This window comes from Solea solea, chromosome 10, assembly GCF_958295425.1.
Source record: "Solea solea chromosome 10, fSolSol10.1, whole genome shotgun sequence".
Taxonomy (NCBI): Eukaryota; Metazoa; Chordata; class Actinopteri; order Pleuronectiformes; family Soleidae; genus Solea; species Solea solea.
Window position 1 is genome coordinate 16,965,752 of NC_081143.1, and position 21,062 is coordinate 16,986,813.

Here is a 21,062-nt window from a genome sequence, read left to right on the forward strand (position 1 = left end):
GGTGTCTCAGAACGTTAACAGGCCTATGAAACAAATATATAAATAATAAAATATTCTATACTGATGGCGTGCGTGCGACACATTCAATTTAAGGAGTTTTTCTTTTCTTACGGAACATGGTCATGTATTGCTTGGCATTAAGGTTCCAGTAACCCCAGTTGGTCCTGTAGCCATGTAGCGTTGCATACTCCTCATGATTGTAGGCCGGCTCCGTCCCAAAGGTGTCGATCACCCGGATATGACATCTGCGAAAAATAGAGGACAAAGAGTCTATCATCCTTGCTGTGTCGACTGTGCAAAAAATATCAGGGACAACAGTCACCATATGAACAATCAAAATTGTTTATGACTGAACGTGAAACTAACAAAGTTGTCATTAACTATAGTTCATAATGTCTTTGTGACATTTATTTATAAGGTTTTGTGAATGACTTGAATATTCATTAATGCATTATGATGGAATACATGCATTAATTATTGTTTTTATTAAACAATAAAAACATTTTTTATATTGCTTTTAGTTAACATTGTTTCATATACAGCCTGTTTTATGTATTTATGCAAATGTATTATAGAAATAAATTTGGATTGGATTAATCCAAGTAATTTAAACATTACAGTGTATTACCAAGGTTTATGCAATGCTTGCAAATGCCAAATTATCAGCTGCCTTTACAGAATACTGTAAACATTGTGTCCCTTATTTCACACACTTTATTTACATTTGCTATATTTGTAACTGTAGTTCATTCTTTCTTATTCTCTGTTAAGTTGGATAAATTACACATTTTGTTGGCAGAAGCACAAAACATGTTTTTAATCTGCATAAAAACTAAAATAATTGTATTTCTCTTATTAACTTGGCCGTCTGTGCCTTGCACTGACATGCAGGACACACCTGGAAGTCAGTGCAAAGATGCTGACTAAACTACACGCTAAATTTACTTTGTTGGTAAGCACAAGGTATGCAAGCACAACAAAAACCAGACCTGCACAGTCGTGTTTGTAAATGTGGCCCTTTGCAATCATCATTCATCAGGTCTTAAAGACAGTAATCAGGTCACAATTGCAGAAAACTACCGATAGCACAAAACAGTCATGGCATTTAGCACAATGTCACAAATGATATTTGAAAAGATGTCAAAAAAGAAAAACAACGGAGAAGAAGCCAAAAAAAGAACAAACACGACAGCAGGTTTGTTTGAAAAGTGCAGCGTGGGAGGTTTGACATGAAGATGAGAAGCAAAAGAAACAAAAAATCACAGAGGTTAAGAGGTGTGGAGGAGTGAGGAGAGAGCAGTGAGCTCGTGAAAGATTAGGAAAAACTGTAAGTGAAGTGGTGCATGAACACGCATTTAGAATTATACACACACAAAATACTTGTGCTCCATCACACTCTGTCTCTCTCCCTCTCTCTCTCTCTCACACACACGCACACACACACACCAATGCTCTGTATGGAGTCTCTCACTGAGTGTGTTCAGTCTGGCCAGTCTGTGAGCTCGGAGTGATTAACAAGAGCTAAAGGGTCCACTGCCAGATCTGTGAGACTCTTTCCTGGCAGATAACTGTGTTTGTGTGTGCGTGTGTGTGTGTGTGTGTGTGTGTAAACGAAAGAGTGATGTGAAATAGTGCAATAACGCTCAAGTGCCTGAAGAACACTCAGGCAATTGCCTCTCTATACTTCATTAAAAAGCACACACAAACTCTTTTCTGGCAAATAGGTCTTTGAGCTGCGCACAGATTTTTTCTGATAGTTCTGATAGTTTTTTTATTCTGTTTTTCTGATATTCTCGTATATTTCCATCACAATGTACACATTACTATCGCACCTAAGGCATGGCATTATTAAACGGGCGGCTATTGTGCATGATATCAGTCATGCACAATAAATTGCAAGAAATAATGTGACTTTACTTGTTGAACACTCGTGCACATTTTTAATCCAGAATCAAACACTCAAAAGTTCTGTATGACTTTCCTTCATTGTAGCTGCACTGGAAAAACCTGGATCAGAGGTCATGCTTTCTGCAGCCTTTTCTTTTGAATGAACAAGGGAATCTTTAATAAAGTGCGTTGCATTGAAACTGTTAACCATGTAGAGCCCACAGTTTTCTTGGGAGTACCAGATGCAGTCTCTCTAACCTTCAATAGCCAGAGTTTGAGACATCTGTCGCATACGAGAGTTCTTCAGTGTTTGTTTTCACATTAACACGTATTCAGGAAGTTTCATACAAAACAAGTCCTCTAAGGGCATCAGTCTTATTCAAGACAAGGTGACACTCCATTCTTGTTTGATACATCTGTTGATTTTTCTGTCAGACTGCAGCTTCAAAGAGGCCCAGCTTTAAATGAACAGAACTAAAGCTTGGATATAAAAACAGACTTATCTGAAAAACATGCATCCATCTCTCATGCATCCTTTATTCTGAGGCGCCGTGGATGAGATTCTGCAGAAAACGTTTCGTCTCTTGGACCACAGAAGCTGACAATAAATTATTAAAAACAAATGTTCATTTCCCATGTCCCCGTCTCCTCTAGAGCCTCCCGCCAGCTCTGAAATGGTGAAAATGTTGCTACCCACAGATAAGAGGTCCCAGGGGGAGAGGGAAAAAGAAAAAAAAAAGTGTAAGAAGAGAGGATAAGCAGAGAAGTAGCTGAGCTGAATATCTATCAGGACATCAGAGTATGGGGCTAATCTAGGTTAAACGGCTGCTCAGCAAGGCTCAACAGTCCTCCAAGATGAGAGGAATATGGCAGGGTGGTGCTTTGTCACCCATAGTTTTTAAGTTTCACCTGTGGTGAGGGAGAAGAACCTGGACAACACAGTTTAGATGTGCAACCCCCGTATGAGCAAAACATGTATCTGAGGCAGAATATGTTCAATGGAAAAAATTTGGTTGCACATATGATGTCCATCCATCCATTTTCTACCACTTTATCATCCACATGAGGGAATGGACAGATGAAATGCTTTGAATAAATCTCTGAAACGTTGCTAGAGTCCATTAAAACTCTATATTAACAACTACTGACTATTAACACTGCATTAAGGATTACCAGCAGAGGACTCACAGGGACAGAGCTCTCCACCAAAGAAACCTCCTGCTTATTTCTAAATCACTACACGTTTCAGCTCTCTGAACATTTCCAGCTCACTGACTACCAACCCATCAGATCTCCCCGGTCCTCGGACAGTGGTTTTCTGGTAGCACCCTGAGTAAAATCAGCAGCGTGTAAAAGTGCAAATAATGACATGGACCTGCCCTCTGGGAAGCAAACATTATGAAAAATGAAGAGAAACTGCAAATAATGTTCTACTTTTAAAAACACAAATACAGCTTTTCGATTTTATCAAGTCTATGAGTATCATTAATAGAACCAAGTGGGAAGATGTGTGTGTGTGTGTGTGTGTGTGTGTGTGTGTGTGGGTGGGTGTGTAGTGTTTTTGCAATATAAATAGATTGTCTTGCCCTCATGTTACTGCCGTTTTATTCTGCCACTTTTTTAAATGGAGAGAAAGAGAGAGAGAGGTCAGGGTTATGCCTCATTCAGACTCATTCAACTCAGACCTCTGATCATCATCCTTCCTCCTGAGTTGGTATCTCTTGATTGATCGTGATTGTTGACATTTGTAATTTGTGAAGTGCTCCCCATACGATTGTTTTGAGCCTTCCTCCACATGACCTTTAACTTTTCTTGTCCTGATGACATGTATGATAATGAAGAAGTTAGGTCGTTCACATGCACGGATTATACACTGATAACCTTGTACATATACTGTTTATAGATCCTTTGAAAGAAAATCTATTAATTACAAAAAAAACATACATTTTCAATGTTATTTGCACATAGAAACTGTGCAACACTCCTCCATCCATCATTTAGATGCTACAGCGCAGTCACTGTGTGTTACTCATTAGTCTCTACCAGACTTTGTAAAGCAGAACTAGCCGTTATCCTCTGAAAACAGGTGCACTGTTAGTCAAGGGAAACTGTAAATGTTATGGAGTAACATCATTTGGAAAGACGCCCAAGAACAGTCCAGTGATTATAGATATGACAGAGCAGCTGGTTAAGTGTTGACCAGAGGCATTAAAAGACTGCAGTAGATGCTCATTTGTACTGTGTGGTGAGAGAGTTTATGAACACCTTAGACTAATGACACTCCTGGAAACTAATAAAGACGGCGGTAAAGAACATGGTGGAGTAATACTAACAATGTGAGGAATTTGACCTGGAATGTGGGTCTGCCATAATTGATTATGTGTTACCTTGTGTCTTTTGTCTGTTTTATTTTGTCTCTGCCTTGTTCGCCTTTCTGCCTTGCCCAAAAGTGTCCAATTATTTGCCTCCCTTGTGTATTTCGTCTCTGTTCTTCAAAGTTCTCCTTGTCATTCCACACTGGTGTTTGCTTGTGCTGTCAGTTTGTCTCAGTCTGTCCAACTGCTTCTACCTCTACTAAATTCTGTATGATCCTGTTTTTCTGGTGATTCTACTTCATGACCACTACATTGGGGAAAACAAACAACTACTGCATTAAAGTATTGGAAGAACCACCGACATCTGAAGGACAAGGGACACTCTTTTGATGATGAGAGAGTCAGACTGTTGCAAGATGAGTGAAGGGAGCCGTCAACGTCAATCTGGTGAAGCCATCACTCAACAGAGGAGGTGGACTGAGACACCAACTATCAGCCACCTACAGTACAATGCTGTTCTGACCTCAAAGGATCAACAGTCACACACACAGAACAATAAAAGTGAACTCCAACACTCACACAAGAGCAGACTCTGTCTCTCAGGTGACCCTGATGACCCTCTTTCACACCTTGACTCGGGTGAAACGGACGACCTGAAACTGGGTCAGAGGGGTGAACAATCTGCATCGTTTCTCATTAGATAAGTTTCCAGCCTTCAGAGGATAGATACCTGGATATGTCCACCAGTTAGTCAGAAGTGAAGCACCTATGTATTTTCATTTTATTTGGACTTCGCCTGCCTGTCTGTCTGTGGGCCATTGTAACAGTATTAGTCACTAAATCATTGTTTACATAAAAATACAATCTTCAAACAATCCCATTGGAGATGAAGCAATAGTAATTTAGTGCAGTAATTACGTTGTAAAGAATCATTATCTCACCTTAATGAAGCGATAGGGAGTCTCAGCAATCAAAACAAAAACAGCTACCGTTACCGCCATGTAGACGGCTCTTTCCTTTAAATGTGCAGTTGTTCATGATGTGTCCCCACGGAGTCAGCAGGCTCCAAAGTGCAGGTGCCCTAGATCATCTTATGTCTTACTAAGGAGGTTTGTTTTGATTATTTCTTGGGCATTCCCCTGGATATCTTCTCCAGTCCACCTCTAGCAGCGCAATAAATTCACCATGCAGAGGAAATCAATATGCTCGTCCTATTATACAATGAGTGGGTGTGATTTAAGACTGTGTCTCATCAGCTATCAGCATCTTTAACGACAGCGCACATGCACTGACACACCCTTGTGTACATACACACACACACACACACACACACACACACACACACACACACACACACACGCACAACTACAACACACCAGACAGGACAGCACCATGTTGTCCAGGCATAATAAATGAATGTGGATGTTAGTGGGAACATAAAACAAAAGTAATTAAAGGGAGCTGAAGGGCCCCAAAGCTCAGCGCACTTGATTAATGATCCTGTTCAGTGCAGAGGGCTCAACTAGATTGGTGTAACCTAACAAGATGAGAGAGGGAGAATGAGAGTGATAGAGAGAGAGAGAGAGAGAGAGAGAGAGAGAGAGAGAGAGAGAGAGATAAAAAGATATGACATTGACTTGTTCTAATACCTATGGGGATTTGGGGAAAAGGGTTGTCCACTACTGCATTCAATGTCCAGCTAGATGGAATACAGTGGCCAGTGGGCTCCTACTGCCACTCACCAACCTGAGTTAAAGTGTAAACAGCACAAACCTTTGAGGCCACGTTCTTTGGTAACTGCGTTCAAACCATTTACATTTACCTGACTTGCAACACTTGAAGACTTGCAACATATAACTTTATTATCTACCTTCAGGAGTTGTTATTTTCATTGTTAATCAACTTCCACTCCCTTCGGTATGCGCCAAGTGTCTGCAAATGTGTCCTCCTCTCCACAAACAAACAAACAAAGTAGAGCTGCGACTAACGATTAATCGATTCATCGTTTGGTCCATAAAAATATCAGAAAACCTTAAAAAATGTTGAGCGGTGTTCATCAAACCTGGAAATGATGATGTTCTCAAATGTCTCGTCTTTTAAATCACTTTTAATGATTTATTTGTTATCCAGAGCAAAGAAATTAAGAAAATACTCACATCTTCAAACCGATTAATCGATTATCAAAATAGTTGTCGATTGATTTAGTAATCGATTCATCAATTAATTGTTTCAGCTCTAAAACAAACCATGTAAAACCCCCAAAAGATATAATTCCACATGTGTTGCTGATCACCCCGACTGTGAGTTTGTGGGCTTACAAGCACTGGAAGTCACATCCTGTTAAGGAAGGCAGAAATCAAGCCACCACGTGATAATGACAGAGCCGGGAACTGCTGACCTAAGCAAGCAATTAGGTGCATACTGCAGGCTGACTGGCATCTCGTCTGGGGAAAATGTGGGATTGTGTGTGTGTGTCGGGAGGAGAAGACAAAGAGGGAGACACCAAAACAGGTTGTGTGCTGGAGAAATAGGTCCCCAACCGACCCGTAATGCATTTCTCTCGCTCATAATTGGATTTTAAAAATACATGGAGCAGCCTTTTATATGTGGTGTTGACTCTTGATGCCTGCGACTCCCTCTGTTTTGTAGTACGTCTCTGTCTCTCTACAGTATAGTCTCTCATGTTGCAACATATTCCCGAACCTTCTTGTTCTTTCCTGTGTTACACTTTCGTTCGGCCTCTTACAAGTATTTATATCTATATATGTGTGCTCTTTTCTTTTTTATCTTTCATTGTTGCTTCTTCATGATTGGAGCAAGAACAAAGAGAGTTAAATGTCAAGTGTTGCCATCCCATGAAGGGGGCAGAAAGGCTGACAATTTATTAGACCAAGAAAGATGACAGTGGGGCAAAGAGGGCGGCTGCAAGCTGGAGACAGGAGCAGACGAGCCTTAAGCAGAATTTTCAATCAGAGTGTTTTCTCCTATTTTTGTGTCAGTGCTTCATACAAGTCTCCCCTTCACTTCACTGCCCTGCTGCTAAGCTTCTGTGTTTGTAGAGGCCAGTTGTGATTGTATCAAAGGGTTTGTGATTGTATCAAGCAGACCAGAGCAAAAACGTCATATACTTATTATGACTTAATCTAAACAGCAGTCCAAGTGATCAAATGAATGGCACAGTCGTATCATTGATGTGAAAGATCTTTTAAAGAAACAAGGGTGACTCATGTTCTGTGCTTCACGGGGCTTTATAGACACTTTATTGTTGTTTTGGATATATTTTTGATTAATATTTTATTCACTGCCTTCGTCTCATGACTGTTATGGCCTCGTTGTTCTGGGTTTGTACCGGTGCCAGAAGCCATTAAGCACACTTTTGTAACAGCAAGAAAAAAAGAAAAAAAAAAAACTCTCATCCTGTTTCTCATTAAACAGTTTTTTTTCTTCTCTTTCTTTACACCTATTTTTTCGAACGCTGTGTTTAACTACCTCCCTCCTGTTGAGCATTTGAATGCATTCAAACAACGGTGATAATAAGCTGATCATTATCAGAAAGCGGCAGCAAACCGGGTATAGAACTACTCTGTGTGTGTGTGTGTGGTGTAGGTCTGTGTGCCACTGTTCATAAACTTATGATCTAAAAAAAATAGCTATTCACATGCTATTTTTGTGTGCATTCACACCTATGGCAAGAGTGGCAATAGATCGACTTCCTTTTTTAAATGTTCTCTGTAGATAAAACGTCTAGTGTTGTGAGAACACACAGAGATGATACGTTTTTCCTCCACCATGAACCAAATGAGTTCGGCTGGCTGCTTGACACGGACATTACGTTGTGTCAGAAAACGTGACATTAGTTGGAAAATTTCAACACTGATTGCGTTTCGTCAAGGTTTAAATTTTACGAATGGCGAAAAAAAAAGTGCTGCACTGGTCACGCCATTTACACTGGCCAGCCCGACGACATGCGTGTCTGTGTATTGACTTTGAATGCAAACATGTGCACAACCGTGTCCAGTGTCGTCAATATCACATATGCCTCTTGTGAAGCTCCATGTAAAGCTTTTGTTTTTCTTGCAGTGCGGAGTAATAAAGCATGACAAGTGAGTGCGAGTGACCTGTTATCTATTATGCCACACCATGCAAAATGTGTTTGAAATAGTGGGAATTTTGATTTTAAGGTAATTAAGTTGTATGGAGGCTAGTGGAGAAGGGAGACATTTGCTATATTTACATGGACACAAGTAATCGGATTAAAAATATGTCATGTAAACAAGGCAATGCGAAGTCTCTGATTCGATACAGTCCATTCAGAAAACAAATTTCATTCTGAACTAAAGGGCTGGTATGTGATGATCGCCATTCGGATCAGTGTTCATATAAAGAGTTGATCAAATCATGACTTCCTGGTTTGGTGCTATCACGTGTGTGATTCACGTAAGGAATGAGAACATGATGAAAACAAAGTGAAAGATGAGGAAGAGGAGGAAAATGAGACGGACAGCAGACAGGTGCAGCGTTTGTAGAATTAGGGCAACACTGTGCATGTCAAAATAGTCCATTCTGACTGAATTTGTCCACGTAAACAATGGAATTGTTAATTCCAATCAGAACTCATTTTTATAAACATAGCCGGTGTGAGTACACAAGATATTTTTGTGAGCCTAGAATTTAACACTTAAATTTAGACAGAGGCATGAACGCCTTATTACCATAAATAATGAATTCATCCATAAGCACAGCAAACAGGCCTGCTGACACATAGTGACATACAACATAATGCATAATGTGATGAATGCAAACCCCTGCTGAACAACACTACAAAACTGAAAATGGACCAAAGCAGTGACCTTATCAGGAACTACATGCAGCATGACCTTTAAATAAGAAAATAAGATGGTGGAGTGCAATTACAAACATATCAAGTTGTGAAATAATCCTCCCTTGCTTGTGGGCAAGAGGAAGGGATTTGGGCTTGTAACTGGAGAGTCACCAATTCAAATCCCAGCATGGGTCAAGGGCTCGGGTGCCCTATCCCCCATTGCTCCCCGGGCGCAGGTAAGTCTTGCCCATGCTCCTGTGCCCAGTGTGTGTGTGTGTGTGGTCACTACAGTTGTGAGTTAAATGCAGAGGTCAAATTCACTATCACTATCTAGCGTGCGCAAAAATAAATACATCTATGTGAAGCAGCACACGCAAACACAAGGTGATGCTGGCAAAATACCACATTCACTCATACTGTGAGCCGAAGGACAGCACAGATTTAATGCTTGTAAATGTGGCACTTTTACAATTTAATCACTATGAGTTTCCAGCTCAAAGAAAAGTCCTAATCAAAGAAACCCTTCAACAGCACAAAAGGCAGCAATTTTTTTTCAGCACAATGCCACAAATACTTGTTGTCAGACATGAAAATGAAAAAGTAACAATTGAGATGGAGCCAAAGAAGAACAATTGCAACCAGCAGCTGTGTTTACAGAGTACAGCGAGAGAGGTAAGGCATGATAACAAGGAAAAGAACAACATTATTGATGTTTAGAGGCTGGAGGAGTGAGAGAGCAGTGAGACACTTTCCAGGCGGACGATTAGAAGAACAGGAGTCAAGTGCAGTCAACGCACACACACACATAAAATTCACTAACTTGTGTTTCTTGAGTGAGAGCCCCATGTGCTGTTTCATCTGCTGCAGGCCATGGTAGTCAGTGTAGATGAGGTCAAAGTGCAGCGGGCCAGTGAGTGGGCAACTGCCTCTGCCTGGAGGCACACCAAGAAACCTGCAACACACACACAAGCAAAACATCAGTTTCTTACACAAGTAGCAAAACATGACAGCGAAGAACTGAACATGATCTGAGCTGCCAGAGTCATCGAGCATAAGTCATTCATCATTGGCTTTGTTGTGCATCAGTGTTAACTGGAAGTCAAATATATCAACATGTGAAGAGTGGGTGCTAATGGTATCATCGTGTTTTTGTTATTTTTATTGTTTCATTTATTGTACAAATGTATTGCGATCATCTATTTTGGTAAAGAGTTTTGATAAAGTGTTTGATAAATAACATGTTGCAAGAAATTCAGTCCGTGATTAAGGACCAAGTTTGCTGCAAAGTGCAGGCGCATATTTAAAGTGCCTTGAATCTTCAAAGATAAATAAAGTGCTTTTTAAGCTTTGCCTAGTCAGTGTGCACCGAGCTAGTGGTGTGACAAAATAAAATAAAGTGCTGGTTCAAAATGAATTGAGCCGCTCAAAACAGGATACAGGCCAAATGGGAGCCGTCAGATTAAAATGCTCCAAATGAAAGTGAGAAAGTTCTTTTCAAAGCCCTGGATTGCAGAGAACACTGTTAAACAGAACTTCTGTTTTCCTCCACCCACTTATCAAATGACCCCGCTGGGCCATAATCATACAGTATCTTTAATTAATATTTGGCAATATAGTTAGAGTTTATTATAATACCCACCTCAGGCGTGACACCAATTGTTAGTGCACTGCATTTTATGTGCTCTAATAATCTGTTAGTGGGCCAGTTCTCTCTTTTTGTTCTGTTGCAGATATTAATCATGAATAATACTGTATAAAAACATGAAATGTCTGCACAGAAGAGACATGCAATTTGTATTTAAAATATTTAAAACCCGGAAATAAAATTATAGTTGGCAAAAGTTTTATCTGGAAAACAATATTTGCTGAATGACTCATTTCTGTCAGCAGAAAAACAGTATTTAGCACCAGCAGTGATGGCTGACAAAGACAATCAGCTACAGAGACTCAACTTCATCAGCAGAAAACCTTGTGTGACTGACAGCTGAACTCCGAAAATTGCAGCTTTGCAAATATATTATGCATTGGGATTTTAGCACTGAAGATGCTAACGGATGAAAACAAAGTACGCTTCTTTGTACACAATGCTGTATTCCCCTTGATGAATTCAAAACCCCCGAATCTGGAGGTGTCAACCTGCTGAACAACACTACAAAACTGAAAGAAATAGAGCATAATATATAGTATGAAAATATACCAAAGCAGTGACATTATCAGGAACTACATGCATACTGTGGCCAAATTACAAACCACAACCAGCATGAGTTTTAAATAAGATGGTGGAGTGCAATTATAAATACATCAAGTTGTGAAATAGGCAGCCCATGGCCAAGAGGAAGGGATTTGGGCTTGTATCTGGAGGGTCACCACTTCAAATCCAGACGGGTGAAGGGCTGGGGTGCCCATGAGCAAGGTTCTAAATCCCCCATTGCTTGAGTGTACAAAAATAAATCATTCTAATTCATGTCAAAGTCACAAAATCTAATTCCCTGCTTTTTTTGTGTTTGCAGATTGAATGGGTAAATCTGCATTCAATCAATGTCAAGCCAGGGGGCAGATGAGGAAGACATAAACATGCAATACAATCAACAGACCGGTCGTTGGACTGAGTGAAGGAGACAAAAAAAAAAAGATGTCCACACGCACACACAACTGTGTCCAGGTTTAAGTCCTCGCTTGACTCGGTTTCAACTTATTTATCGACTAAGGGCCTCCTTTACCGTGCTGACAGATCTGCTATTGGATATGTGACCTGTGAGTGGTCTGCTAGCACTTACTTAGCTCTCATACCAGTGACAAATGAGGCCAAAGGCTAATGGAGACTGTAATGCAATTTGTACCCCAGTGAATTTCATTTTGCTATGCTAGTTTTACAATGGAGTCCTTTTGGCTGCACTGCTTATACAGAAGGCTGATTTAATAGTGTTGTGAGGCAGCATTTACATGAGTTTTACTGGCAGCAGTGAAAACATGTAAGAGGGTTTCATAAAGTGATTGGAGAGGAAAAGAACAGCAGCATGTCGTTTCTCCATATGGACATGTTACTGATTGTTGCACTGAGATACAAAAAAACAAAAACATCTTCAATCAAGCAGTTACACTGCAGACAGGTACAGTTGTGAATTTAATTACTGACAGCGCAACTATTGAGAAATTGTGAAAATAAAGATTTGTCTTCTTCTTTGTGTAGAGTTTTTATATCATATCATTTAATATAAATTATATATAATTTATATAATAATATACATTATCTCATAATAATAATAATGATACTATTTAAGACTTTTTATCAGCACTCATACACACACAAAAAATTCACAACAAAGACTATATTCCTCTTACAATTGTGAAAATTCACATTTGTGTGGATGTCATGTCTGTGGTCGGTGTGATTTATTGAAGACACATTGGCAGTTAAAAATGTCGTCAAACCCTCACCCATTACTGCCCTGAAAGACTGAAAGGTAATCTGTGACAGAGAGTGACAGCTGGCGATTTGCTGGCAGTTGGCCTTGAAGCAGTAGCTCGTGACTTTTACAGAGACAAGCAGAGCTGCGGGGATATAATAAATATCAAGCTGCTGAGACACACCAGGTTATCTTGGAAATGTGAGGTGGACCGGCGCATCTAAGAGCAGACCTACTGACGTCTCATAGAAATGAGGCAGTCCCTTGAGTGGCAGGGCAAAATTAGCATCAGCAGTAGAGGGGTAGCTGAATGAATTACACAGAAAATCTTCATATTGTTCGTAGCTATGTTTCACAGCAGGTATTGATGGACCAAAAATGAGAGCGATTCTGTCAGACACACGGACAAGGCTGTGTCCTGAGGAGTTGAAGCATTTATTTGCCGGTAAATATTGTAATTTACTCACAGACTGCAGTGCTACTTCGCAGCTATACAACAGTTTCCACACTGTGCATGTGGGTAATAATAATGCATACAAGTTAGATCTGGAGCTGCAGCTTAAGCCAGTCACTTGTCAGGGATATTTGCAAATATCCAAAACAGTGGCTCTCCCCTCTGCATGATAAACTCCCAACATTGTCACACCCCGAAATTATAAATGCAACTGCAGGAAATAAATCTGGTCTCTAGAGATGATGTCCTGCTGCCACCAAAGTAGGCAGTGCATGAAAAAATGTATGCAAACACAACATCAAATCACTCACAATGCTTTTTATGATTTGAAGAAGGCTGTAATTATATAATATCCATTGTCGGAAGTAGGAGATTTTGGCTGCCGTAAGAGAGAAGGGGGAACAATGAGTGAGAGAGAGTTTGGAAAATCAAAGTATCCCAAAACCGAGATTTAATAGATGTTGCAGACTCAACATTCCCAACGAAATAACACAGAGTCTTGTGTAGCAATAACTCCAAAAAACAGCAGGATAGCAGATGAAATTCAGCACCTTTGGCTCAACATTTTTCTTCTGCAACCCATTTCTTTCATGCTTTCCCTCTAATTATTCTTTCTGGCAGCTATTCAACTACAGCCGAGAGTGAAGATGCTTTTGTTCATGTCTGAACTAGTCTAGATTTATTCTTAGATGAGCCGGCAATGTCAGCCAGAGTCATACAGTGCAGTAAACTAAAACACAAAATATAACAGGCAGCAGAAAAGACCCGATTCTTAGATTTAACATAGAAACCCATACTGGCAAGCACATGCATGCAGAGAACCCTTTTAGGTCTCAAGGCCAAACATATCAGCATTTTAAATATTTTATTTAATCTGTCTGAACAACTGTTCTAATTGCACTTTATAATTATTCTTCCCGTGGCCCTCAAAGGATAATCAGTGTAGTTTTGTAACCATTGTCAGATTTTCTCGTTTTTAATATGGAAATTAAAGTATTACTGTTCTAAAACCATGGAAGTAGCGCTACCCAATCACATTTTACTTTTGTTGTGCAGGATGTGAAACTCACTCACTGATTAGAAACTGATCAGACAGATCTGCCAGGCAGTGATTTAAAACAAATCAAATAAAATCAAATAAAATAAAAAGGTTGCCTCACAGCATATAACATAAAGCACATTTACAAAAGCCTCAGCATAAGCAGTATCTTGTGCTTGTTGCCCTTCTTCTTTGTGCTTTGTGTGTGTGCATCTAATAGAAACTTTGCCAACATACTGTACAAACACACAGATTTGATTCCCTTGGGCATCATCAGAGGAGGATGTCTATGTGTCTCTGTGGCACATGGATACACAGGGTGGCAACCATCCCAGACACAATTCCAGTGCCACGCAATGCCACACAGGAGTCCAATTACCCAGGGTTCTCTTGACTCCTTGCTGGCATCTGGTGCACACACTCATAGAGAAAGAGTGTTGCTCATGTGTTTGTTGACCATGTCGCCCAAATCTGTAAGTGACGCGGTATGGTCCAGTGATCATGAAACCTTTTAACGGGGCAACATCCACCGCTGACAGAATAAAAAATAGCCAAATATGGAAAAACTAGGACACGTGTAGGACATGGGAAAAGCAGTTGCCACAGTCATTAATCAAACTGAGGTGTTTTGGTTGTTTTACAAAAAGAAAACTCTGGTGGCAGGAGGTGGTTTTCAGCTGTCATGTTCTACTTGTGCTGAGTTGTTTGCTCAGACCTTCAAATAGAACATGCATTACAGCGAGGTGAATATTAACGGTTAGAGTTCTCTTGCTGTCCTCATGAATGAGTTCAAGAATATAGTCATTTATAGTTAAACAATATTACAAATGATTTAAATTTACATAAGTTAAAAAAAACCTTATATTTAAAAGGTATTAACATTCTATTTGATTTTATTGGCGATTTTTGCTTTACTTCAAATAATATTAAGTCAGTACAACTAGACTGCATTGAAGATCCTGAGGAGCAATTTAACAAGGTGATATTAGACACACAAAGCACATGTTAATGTAAAAAAACCCACAATGGATTACTAATGGAGGAATATGTTTCAATATGCCCAAACGGGGTGTGTACTGCATTTGTGTTTCTACATAAAAACGACAGAAAGAGATATATTTTATTCTCCTACTACTAGGTCTATACATGTAAGTCGATGCATAGATTAGTGTCATGCCTCTTTGTCCATTCCTACATTGTGAGTGTACGTGTGTGTGTATGTTTGCAGGTGTGATACTGTAGATAGCAGAAATACTACACACTCAGAAAAAAACAGACAACGCTGTGTAAACAACAACTAACCTGGTGACAGGCTCTGTGCAAAATTTAGTTTGTGGCATCCCATCATTTGGGTACCACAAATACTAATGTCAACAGTGCCGTTATGACAGAGGCAGTGTGAATTCATGAACCCAGTAATATTTCCTAAGCCACATCATGAAACTACATTGATTTCCACACATGTGGACAGTTTTTGATCACAATGAGGACTACTCGTTCCTAACAGGGTCAGTGTTGACGTCGGTAGCGTGACGTAATACCAGTGCACCATTGAATGCGACACAGCAAACAACAGTGGAGGACATCCAGCAGCTCTTGTCAAGCTTTGTGTGACGGGTTTGGCAACATTTGGGAACTTTTTAATCTTACAATTAAATGTCTGCATTATCCTTGTTGGGTGCCTGTAAGCATGCATTTCATTTGCATAATATGTGTACATTTCCCTTAAAGTTCTACCTGAACCGTTGGTGAAAGTTACATGGAGCTCTATTTCACACCGTCTTTGCTTACAATGTGTGTTCTTGCTTTGCCCACTCTGTATGGAAATGGGGGGGAGTGATTAGCATAATTGTTCTGTATATTAGCTTTTTTCCTGGCAGAGTAAAGACTTTGCATTTTTTCTTTCATGCATAATCCTTGTGTTGATTACCTGCAGCCACCCAGATAGTAAGATATAGACACCCCGAGGAGTCTAGGGAATTATTTACTTTTGTTTTGATCATAAAAGAAAACATGTAAAAATAGAATTGCGATTGGAACACGGAGCTTTTACTGTCACAACATTTACATAATGTTGACATGCAGAAAATGATCAACCTGCAAATGCATTTTTTTTCTTCCTGTGACTGAAGAAATGTATGAAGACTCAATTTAGTCACTGCGCGATAAAGCCTGACAAAAATGTATGCACAACAATTTCTCCTAGGGCTGGAGCAAAGGTCTCGTAAAACAGCAAATAATGTATGACGTGAAACAAGCCTCAGCAGAGGTGTTACAAGGGAATAACAAACCTGATGGGCTGGACATTTAACTAGGGGGTTCTGGCCAAGTACCACCTTGGACTTATTGTCTTGATATAATGTATGTTATGATTTGAGACCAATATGGGGAAGAATATTATGCGACATGCTATTCCTTTGAATATAATGACTCAAAATACTTTCACATGCTGCTTTTCACATGCTTTGGTGTGGTGTGGTGATTATCCACTCAAGTGGGCAATTAAGATTGCTTGAGATTTTCACGGAAAAAAACAACTTAATACCATCGTTCTATTTTTCTGATAGACCAAGAGGGCATTCAAAGTACATTTACAGCCAAGCTGCACTCAGAGTTCCCTCTGCTGGGACCACGTTGTAATTATTGCAGACGTTCTGATGCACTTCTAGACAAATTCATGTAATGCAAATGCATAAACTCACAAACTACATCCATGTACCGTTCCTCTGTTTTCTCAGTTTTGCCTGCTTAGAGCAACATCGCCACCTCAGTGACACACAAGCCCACACACATGTGGGCCCACACACACACACACACACACACAAACACAATGAGCATAATCATGCAGTCATGTAATCACCAATTTCCACATCAGCCTTTGATTGCACGAGCGAATGGCAATCTGTGATGGCAATGTTTCTCTTAGATGCCACACAGGCACACACACACACACACACACACATGCACACGCACACGCACACACGCACACACGTACTACTGAAATCAGCTGACAGGCGGCAGCTATCATCAAAGGCAGGGTGCACTAGATAAGGGTGCCACAAGGTATCAAACACCAATACTACACAAGGAGAGGGGCAGCAGGGTGACTGGGAGAGCAATGAAGGAATGAGTCAGAGATTAAAGAAGGAAGAGGAAAAGATTCAACATTCCTGTCAGAGATGAAGGGCCCGTGTATTGGACAGAAGGAGAATTTGAGTTTTTTGTGTGTGTGTGTGTGTGTGTGTGAGACAGAGAGTGACAACAGAGAGAAAACCTACTGGCAGTGAGCAAGAGGAGTGAAAAGTGAAGAAGTGATGGAAGAGAAAGTGAGAAGAGATCAGACAAAGTTGGACAGAAAGATTAAGACACCAAAACAGATAAAAAAGAGAGAGATTCCGGCATGAGGGGTATCTGATTCTCAGAGAGGAAATGTGTGTTCTTGTATGTGTGTCTTTGTGAGGACCAAAAAATGTATAATGTGTGTTAAAGTAGAAATGAGAGAGTGGCAACTAAGTGAAAAGAATTAAATATAAACTTTTATAACTTCTAAGGTCTGACTTTGAGCTCCGGATGAAATTAAATTTACAGATAAATACACACACCTCGCATATGCACCCTGTTCTGATAAAGCCTGCTCCTACTTCAGGCATCAGGTGGTATGTACCTTTCCCTGCATCAGCAACTTAAGATCTAATCCCACTAAATCAAAGGGAATAAGAGGATGCATTGCATGTGACAGAGGAAGCCAGAGGGAACTAATAAAATGCACAAGGGGGGAGGGGAGCATGTATGCAGACATACAAATACACATATGGTTGGATAAGTGCATATAAATAGATATACAGTACACATCATTATGCTCTCACACATTGGAGTTGATTAGATTAATCCACTTTGCAACCTGCCACCGACCCTCAGGATAGAAGGAATGGAAGGGCAGGCAGCGTTACAGTGGAGCAAACATGCAAATCAATGAACGTATAAATGTGTGAAAAACAAACCCTTATAATCGCAAATCATCTAAAGTCAAGTGGATGTTTGGAAGCAAGTGCCATCCCAAATGCCACTACGTAGACACACTACGTAAAGTGTACTGTGACCGAAAAACAGCACCAGGTAAAAAGAAAACAAAAAAACAACCACTGCTGATGCACTCAGCTGCCTGCGCTGAGCTCAAACTCACACTGCTGGTAAAAAAAAAAAAATCACCAGCTTTGATAAGATGAAAAAAAAAGTTTTCTTCAGGAAGTAATAAAAGGATATTTACTCACAGATAAACAGACAGACAGACAGACAGTTTTGACTTTAAGTGCTAGATAACAGATATCACCTCCCCAGGTCTCTGTACATTTTGAAGAACATTATATCAAAATGTATAAGCTATTGAATTATTGCCCTACAAGTATGACCTTTTGGCTATTTTTTTATTGGTTCACTTTAGTCCAGTCCAATCTTAAAGACAAAGTATAGCCAAACCAAGACCTTCCCTTACCTGAACTTAGTTATTTGTTTAAATTAGAAGGAAATCTTCCATATAAGACAATTTGTGTGATGATGGAGATATATTCCTGCACAGCCGAGGTCCATATAATCGAGCTAGTAACACACAGCTGCACATGTCTCTAATAGAGTTGATATACAAGTATTGTGTCCTTTGCAAAAAATTACATCAGTCTTTCTTTATAGAGGACATACATGTTTGTAATCACAAATCATAGCAGACAATTGGAGCTGTAACACAATATGCAAAAAGGCAGTTTGAGAGGAGACTGTCAGCACTGATACAGTACGCATTCACTGAAGGAACTGCCAGTGCATTTTATAACAGCCTTTCTTAACAGTGATTACCCCGAATTTGCTTCACAAATCAGATATGGAGGGAGATGGATTGGAGTGATGTGTGCATAAAGAAAAAGACCACAGTGAGACTAAATGGAAAATCATAAAATGAAAATGAAAAAATGCTGGAAAAGAAAAACTAAATGTGGGGGAAAAGACAGCAATCTATTTAGATTTAGAAAAACCAACACCTCTCTCCACTCAACCCAATTTCAAGGCTGAGTGCCCTGAAATGGCTCAATTTTCTCCCGATGATGGCACAGAAATATCTGGAACAATCAGTTTGAGCCGGGCTTTGACAGTTCATCACTTCTTAAACCATTAAGCAGAGCAGACAGTGATGGTAATATTGAGCTGAATAGGTTTTTTTTTGGTTCTTCACTTAACTCATAACAACTCCAAGAATGCGTCGTGAGGTAGAGTATGTAGACACCAAACCCAATTATGCTTGACTTGGCTCACTTAAAGCTGCTCTCTTTTCAGTGAAAGCAGAGATAACAGAGGGCTGTGATATAACTAACAAGCACTGTCAAGTTTGCTACAGGAAAAAGTAGATAATAAGAGGTCTCTGGCCTCATTTTTAACTGTGGTTGGCACAGACATGATTAATTGGTTTCTGTGTCTTGAATGTTATTGAACTCCCTCACTGTTTCCAGATGAAGTCAAATATTCTAATGGGTTGATAAAGAACAACAACAATGACTTTGACCTAACGTAAAATATAAATGTAAATATAAAGCTGTTCATACAGAATCACTGATAAAAATCTAAATAAAATACTAAACAATAAGGATAATAATTTAAGAACAACATCCATCTTTATATTATCTTATATATTAACCCCTAATGAATTAGCTCTTGCATCACTAGCTACCGTATGTTTACATATTTACCGTTTAAATGAGCTGCGAGGGAAGATCTTGTTGGCGGACTGACTGGCGTATAGAGCAGCCAATAGTGCTCAATGGGCGTTACAGCTGCGACTCAGCATGGTAACATAGCTAAAGACGAAACAAGATCCTTAGATCTGGCCCTTTCGACAATCGTGGGTGCATTCCGATGAAGAGATTATCTGGCCAAATAATCGTGTAGAGTGAGGGGTTACAGACGAGATTTTAAAATCATCGGAAGCATCAGAGTCTTACCGATTTCAAATCTTAAGTATTTAACAGCGATTGGGGCACGAGAAGGACCCCGCAAAAACTAATGAGAGCGAGTTGACGGGGCTGCCCACAGTGCGAAAAGGATTGAATGTGAAGACCGTCTTCCGACCCCGGACCAAAAGGACACAGTCAGTCTGTCTCCATGTCTGTTTATATTCGGAAGTCAAGTTAAATCGCACAAGTTTCTGTGAGATCCCAAATCCCCGGAATCTCCCTGAAATTGTCGTCTTGACTGGATCATCTAGTCTGTGCTTTCTCGTGATTAAAACTTTGAAAATCGGTTACAAATGTATTGCGTCTGTGGTCTGCCACATTTTTAAAATCGAGTCTAATTCTCTAGTTTGGGGCAGGCATTAGTACACCCCCCCTGAGTACAAGTCATTTGAGAACAAATGATCAAAAATCTCAAAGCGAAATTGAGGGTATAATAGCCTCTATATTGCAACAGGATGATTGGAAACAGGCTTCTTTTTTAGATAATTAGGCTGTATACAGGCATGTAGGTGACATTTCCAGGAACATTTGTGTAATTAAAGCACTAAAATGCCGATTGTTGTGAGGACTTAAATGACTACATACTTTCCCGACATCAAAAGTGATGACCATGTGCTTGCTCTGCACAAACAGCACACTCATTTATCAGCTGCGGTTAGGCACAACTGCAACGAGAACCAATTATGAACCATTATGTGGTTCGTGATCTTTCAAGCCAGCCATTTGTCTCAACCCAAGAAGGAACTTTGGTTTTCACCCTCTCCCAACAGTATTTATGACGTATGACTCACTGCACTTTCGTGGCACCTCACTCAGTTGTATCATATACAGTGTGTGCCTGTGTCCTGATGACTAAAACTGTTATACAGATTAAAAACCATTAATACATTTTCCCTGATTGTGAAGTCCCCACATTATACATTAAACCTGTAATGCGGGATTTTAAATGCAAGTAGACACAAATATGATGATTAAGCCCATCAGCTCCATGTGACTCACTCTGTGGTTGCAGTACAGCAGTGTTTTATTCTTCTGTTCCCTGGTGACATTCCCTCACTGTGCACAGGAAGTGATTCATTGAAAATGAAGACTGATGGAGGCACAGTGGCTTCATAACGCTTGTAGAGTGAGACGGCTGAAAA

General features: G+C 39.9%; 1 protein-coding gene across 1 annotated transcript in view; it reads right to left on the minus strand.

Moving 5' to 3' along the window:
- The window catches only part of LOC131467158 (alpha-1,6-mannosylglycoprotein 6-beta-N-acetylglucosaminyltransferase B-like), an 88,881-nt gene that overhangs the window by 13,419 nt on the left and 54,400 nt on the right, over positions 1–21,062 (minus strand). The window contains exons 9-10 of the mRNA XM_058640898.1: positions 9,845–9,976; positions 112–245 (exon numbers count right to left, since the gene is read on the minus strand). Coding sequence (XP_058496881.1) covers positions 112–245; positions 9,845–9,976 — 266 coding nt within the window. The remainder of the gene's footprint in view (positions 1–111; positions 246–9,844; positions 9,977–21,062) is intronic.